Source organism: Limulus polyphemus, unplaced genomic scaffold (assembly GCF_000517525.1).
Source record: "Limulus polyphemus unplaced genomic scaffold, Limulus_polyphemus-2.1.2 Scaffold2150, whole genome shotgun sequence".
Taxonomy (NCBI): domain Eukaryota; kingdom Metazoa; phylum Arthropoda; class Merostomata; order Xiphosura; family Limulidae; genus Limulus; species Limulus polyphemus.
Genome location: NW_013667760.1, coordinates 159,817 through 166,131, shown reverse-complemented (window position 1 = coordinate 166,131; position 6,315 = coordinate 159,817). Strand labels below are relative to the sequence as shown.

Below are 6,315 nucleotides of genomic sequence, written 5' to 3'. Positions count from 1 at the left end.
CGGTCGTAGTACTCTAGGAACGTTTAGTAAATAAGTAAAAACGTAACGTATTTTTTGTTACTACACAAGTATCCTTCTACAGACGTCTCTCTCTCTCTCTCTCTATATATATATATATATATATGTGTGTGTGTGTGTGTGTGTGTGTGTGTGTGTGTGTGTGTATATATATGTAAAAAACATTATTTCAACAGCTAAGTAAACATTAACATCAAAGGGAAGGACAGTCTTAAAAATAGCAAGTCCAAACCCATGATGAAAAAACATTTTGATTATCTAAGCAAGCCTTAACAACTAAAAAAAATTTGCATATATTAAAATGATCACCAGGGCACAGGCTATAATGTGGGATATAAGATGTGCCCTGGGTTTTGGAGGTGACTGCAGAAGTAGGACCCACATAATGGTAGGGATACACCATCTACCAGTCTGGTGATCTTTCTAATATATGCAGCAATTAAGCTTTTTCTTGCTGAATATAAACAATACAAAATTATACTAATCCTAATGCAAGTTATGCTTTCTTTTACTCAATATCAACAAAATAAAAAATAACATCACCTCTTCAAATATACTAAACTATCTAACACCTAGAAACATTGCTGTCTGAAAACAAGATATTGGCATAAGGTAACGATTAAGAATAAGTGCACTGAATAAAAAAAAAATCTTCAAGTCAATAACTCAGCCATAAATAATCAACAACTGAAAGTTATAACCTTGCTTACATTTACATGCAAGTCACAATCTCCCTATACAAAGACAATATCAATTTATGAAAAAAAGATTCAAGAAGAAATAAAAAAAGGAGTTCCTTCTCATAACTGTTATGCTGAGATTTGCTAGCAAATCAAACTTTCACCACAAAAATGTAACACCATTTAATAAAAAGACATACCTAAACATATTTACACACAAAAGAATAACTATATTACCAGAAGAACTTGAAAAAATGGGTTTCCTTTTGTCAAATGTATCACAGCTTTTTTTGTGTGTGTGTTTGCTGGTAATTAAAGAAGGAAGTTTTTGTTAATCTCAGATATTCTAAATTATTTGATCCAAGATTAATGCTAACCCTGATAACACAACCCCACTATATCACAAGTAATAAGGTTTAAGGAATAATTTAATTTATCTTTCATTTTTAATTTATTCATACCTCTGTCTCCCTTAATAATACAAAGGACTTATATTTCAACTTTGATAACCACAAACCATTTTCTACATTTTTATAAAATAAACATCTTGCATGTTTTTTTAAACCCCAAATAATGCTCAGACATTCTTGCATTGTCACTGTGCCAGACAAGCTAATGGTACCAAAATACATGCTTTGGCAGATTTACAAAACTTTAGTAGAACATGTTAAATGTGGAATCACTTGAATGATAAAAACACCAACACCACAGACTTTAAACACAGATTACAGTAGAAAATTAAAAGGAATGTGAAACTGGACATCTGCAACAGCAGACACAGTAATTTTAGGATGAAACTATTTACATGAATGCTAAGGCTTCACAAAGCCACATCTTCCACTCGTTCTAGTACATAAAACTCATCTTACAACCTAATAAGCTCAGGTTTAGATTTCTTGTATGCCTGGGTAGGCTAATCAAAGAGAAAAGTTACCTGTATAATTACTCAAATCGTAAACATAACCTATATTTCTAGTCAAGAATTATGGCCAACTCTTAAGATAAACTGAAAATCTGAATATATCAAAAGTTATTTTACTTCATAAAATAAAACATTTTTAAAACTCAATTCTTAAATCCAGGATAGGCATATCAACAACTTATTTTTCATTAGTATCTATATTAATTTATTTAAATGATTCCTCTTATTTATAGGTATCTCTAGATCTATATGTTTAACTGGTTGTATCCTACCAAATATCTTAGCATAACCAAAAACTTTTACTTACTCAAATAAATTTGAATTTATATTCTAACAATGAGTAATTTTTTTTTATCTACACGGGTGAAAAAAAAAAGAATGTCCATTGACACTGAAAGTGTGTCAAATAGAGTAAATACAAGTTAACTTTTTCCTTCTCAGGATTTAAACACAACAAACTAGGAGATCGGAAATTTTTTTGGATGAAAACAAAATTTTGTTTTCATCAATATCTTGGAAGAAAACTATAGCTATACATCATATCACTTCTTTCTAATTTAATTTTATCTGTATTCTGTTTTCAAAAACATAAATAAAACTGAATAAGAACAAAACTGAAATGTTTAATATGATACAACTTACGTCCTTCGTTACAAAATAAAAATCAGCCACATGAAGTTGACAACAGCCTTTTTCACCAGTTTGTTAACTTAGGTTACATATCAGTAATTCTCATTAACAAAGACTGAAATACACAATTGGGTCAAAAAAAACAACTGATAATGTAATTTAAACTATTAAATTATTGAGTTCTAACCTTTTTTTTTTCCTGTTACAAAACTTCCATGTTTCCACATATACATGTTATGTTTGCATCCTCAATTATTCATTGATCTCTTTAAGATGAGTTTTACTGCATCACATTAATATTTCTTACTTCAACCATTTCTCAGCTAGTTTCTAATGGTGTCCAACTTTTTTCTCCAGTTTATCATCTGTATCAATCAGCTAACAGATTAATTGTTTCTTTGATTCAACAGATGGTACTGTTTTCAAAAAAATGTTCACTTCTTAATTCTCTATATGAAAGAACTAAATGATATAGAGTGCAACTCCTCCCTAGTCAAGAGCCACTTTCTGGGATGTTCGAGCCTGTTTTTTACACTGACGCTTGTGATTGCTCTGAGCCATAGAGTTAACAATCGACAAGACAAAGTAGATGATCATCAGGATTACAAACTTTTCAAACATCCAGGACAACCAACTACTTTCCTAAGCAGACAAGAAAAAGACAATTCAGATATATTTAAATAAATAAATTCAGTGCCACACAAAATATTTTAGGTTTTAAAAAAAATTACATGGTAAAGAAATCTTGTTAACAAGTAAATATGACAAATGGAATCCCCCCCCCCCCCCCAACTGAAAATTCATTTCCTTAAGTTCAATATAACACTAGAATGGAGAGCTTAAATAATTGTATAAAAATACATAAATTTTAAAACATAAAAAATATTAGTAAATAATATTGATACAAAAATAACTAAACCTCAGAAACTTTATTTTCATGTATCAAAATTTAATAGGTGATATTAAATTATCAGATAAATTACTGAATAAAAGAAGTATAACTGAATTTTTTTAAAATGTCAAACAAGTTGTTACCTGCTGCACAGGAGTTCCTACTTTACGGTGGAGTTTGGCTTTTTGCTTCACTAACAACTCTTTAAATGGTGCTTGGAGATATTTTCCAGTATAGGGGATGTACCTGATGGACAAAAATAAAATGCACTATTAGAACCATCCTTAATTTCAGATTCAATGACAAAAATAATCCAGGCAAATCTTGTTATAATGGGAATTTCCTAAAATCTCATAATGATTTGTTTGTATGTTGATATATTTACCCAGCTTGTTTTGCAAATGTAATTCTAAGAATACATGAGTGATAGCAAAGGAGGATATATTAAAACATGTCAACCACGTTACATCTGTCATATCCAGTGCCAATGAGGCCTTTCACCATCAGGGCTCATTAGGACAACTGGGATACAACAGATACACAACTGGTTCAGGTGCTATCTATATATCATCAGTTTTCATTTACAATTGTTAGGGTATGAGTCAGATTAAGCAAGACTTATATTAACAAATCAGATTTTTTGGTAATAGTTAATAACACAACATCATTTTTATTTGAGTAGTATTTATTTATTTATTTATTTGAGTTTTAACTTTACTATCATTTACAAAAACTGCCAAATCAGTAAGATAGTTTTCTTGTTCCCGAAGTGGATCATGTAACCACAGCATCAACAGGAGAAATTATGAGTAATTCTATGAACCCATGAGTGAACGAAAAGGAGAATATGGTAAAACATGTCAACCACAGAGATTTAAGTCTGTAAATGTTGATAAGTAAATTCATCAAATCACAGAATATACAGCATTTATAATCACTGTGTTTGAAGAGTATTTGATTCTTTTCAATTGTACATCACTTATGTAAAAAAAAAAGACAAATAACTAAATAAAAATAACTAATGATGGTGCCCATATGGACCACATCAATTATTTAACATATTTCTATACACTTTATGCACCAAACTGTTTATGGGTTCATCAAATTGTCCTTTGACAATGGACAGTATCATTGGAAATGATGACACTCTCCAAATTTATGATGATCATAGTTATTCATGGGATACTGGTTCTTTTGTTCCTTTAATTTTTTTGACAAAAATGTTTTTATTTTATAAATTACTTTTACTATATTCTATGACTGTTATAGAAAAAAAAAAGTTTGACAAAAATGATTCTTGTCGTTTTGTGCCACAAAATAAAATTTAAGCAAAAATACTATCAATATTGCAATTAACTCCTTCACTGCAGTAGCAGTATTTATTCCCTTTGCACCGATTTTTTTTGGTAATTTTGTTATAATGATATGGTTTTGCTAGATAGTTTCAAAACCAATAAAATGGGTTGTTTACAATGTCAAACAATCCTTTGTTCTGTGACATAATATTCATTCATCTTTTACGAATCACTTGCTCAACATTTTTAGGCCTACTTCTTTCAGTTACATAATTTATTCATCTTGATATACCAAATTATTACAGGTAAGTAAAACATATTTAGGATAAATCTTGAGGCTTCTCTGACATTTACTGCTTTGATATTTCTTGCACAAGTGTAAGCATATTTGATCCTTTTCTTTCTTTTTTTCAAGTTTATTATGGCTAAACAACAATATACTCTGTAGAAGTAAAGCAGTGAATGTCAGCGAAGCCTAAGAATTTATTCAAAAAGTTGAGTGAAAGTATGTTATCCAACTGAAGATATGCAGTAATCAAATTACTCTTGAAAACTCTGGGGTTCCCCTGTTATGCATTATATGCATAGCTAAGACAAATACATCTGTGCAGGGATATAGAAAAAGAAGGTTAGATTCAACGGCACAATGCACATATCTAAACAGAAATCATGCCATAGGCCCCACAGCAGCACAGAAAGAAAATATAAATACACCAATTACTGCTATGTATTTTACATAGAAAATGAGCAATTTGACCCAATAGTTTTTAGTCACATTTTTACAGTGTGTTTTGTAACAGGCAAAAGCATAAACGTACTTAATATGATGCAATATGTGAATCTCACCAGTAGAAAACAAGTCAGTAATTTCAGGAGAAATACACATGAATTATATCAGTTGGTAAACTAACACTAATATAACTTACTTCAGTTTACTGACTACGTTCTCCACCTGATGTTCATTAAATGCAATGATGACAAAAAGTTTCTGAATATGCATTTTGATGATAGCTTTTCCAATCAAAGTAGCACCAAAAAATGTCCAAAATGGCACCAAAAAATGTCCACAGGTTATACCTGCCAAGTCAAATAAGGGATTGGGGATCTGAAAACAGAAACAAGTAATTAAGTAAAAAATAAATAAAACAAAGTATGCTCATCAGAGCAGAGAATGGTTATCCGTAAGCAGAATGTCAGTAAATTGTTGTTCAGAAATAATATTTTAGCTATTGCAATAAATGATATGAATCAGGTTGAACAAGAAATGGGGAACGTAGACAAACAATAATTGAACAAAAAAGAAAAAAAGTGAGGCTTTCAAACATAGTAAGAGTTTTCCATGATGGAATTTTTTTATTTTGAATAAAATGTAGTGTTTCATGACATTTGAATTTTTTACTTACTGATGCACAAGCAATAATGCCCAAAAATCCAACTTTCTTCACTAACTTCTCAACTGCCAGTTTAACTTTATCTAAAGCAGACTGGAGGTGGGGAAAAAAAAGAAAAAACAATATTATTCCTTCAAAAATGTGTGAATTTCTGAGCAAAGACTATTACTCCTGTTTGACAAATGTTACTCCCATGCACACAAAAACAAAACTTTCTTGGATAATGTTATACAAGTTACAGATGTACACATCTTACCACGTATTAGAAACACAAGTATCAAAACAGAAACTTGAGGATAGTTTGAAGGCTGGTGGCATGCTAAGCTTTATTTCCCTGACAAATTGAAAGGTATTACAATATCAGAAACTGGTTACACAAGTTATAAATCCAAACAATTTTTTTCAAATTAACAACTACATAACAAATGGGTAAACTCCCAAGTTTTTATTTAATGTTTTGGAAGTTTAGATTTAAACTTATTGTTAC

The 6,315-nt window shown here is 30.3% G+C and overlaps 1 protein-coding gene and 1 long non-coding RNA gene across 5 annotated transcripts in view; both read right to left on the bottom strand.

The window, feature by feature from the left end:
* LOC111087436 overlaps positions 1-331 on the bottom strand; it is a 1,551-nt gene extending 1,220 nt beyond the window's left edge. For both annotated transcript variants that reach the window (XR_002612126.1, XR_002612125.1), the window contains exon 1: positions 85-331. This is a non-coding gene — a long non-coding RNA (uncharacterized LOC111087436). The remainder of the gene's footprint in view (positions 1-84) is intronic.
* A 1,633-nt stretch (positions 332-1,964) lies between these two features.
* LOC106466099 (vacuole membrane protein 1-like) overlaps positions 1,965-6,315 on the bottom strand; it is a 21,297-nt gene continuing 16,946 nt past the window's right edge. For all 3 annotated transcript variants that reach the window (XM_022394056.1, XM_013926340.2, XM_022394057.1), the window contains exons 9-12: positions 5,841-5,921; positions 5,364-5,542; positions 3,286-3,388; positions 1,965-2,892 (exon numbers count right to left, since the gene is read on the bottom strand). In XM_022394056.1, coding sequence (XP_022249764.1) covers positions 2,740-2,892; positions 3,286-3,388; positions 5,364-5,542; positions 5,841-5,921 — 516 coding nt within the window. In that variant the 3' untranslated portion in view covers positions 1,965-2,739. The remainder of the gene's footprint in view (positions 2,893-3,285; positions 3,389-5,363; positions 5,543-5,840; positions 5,922-6,315) is intronic.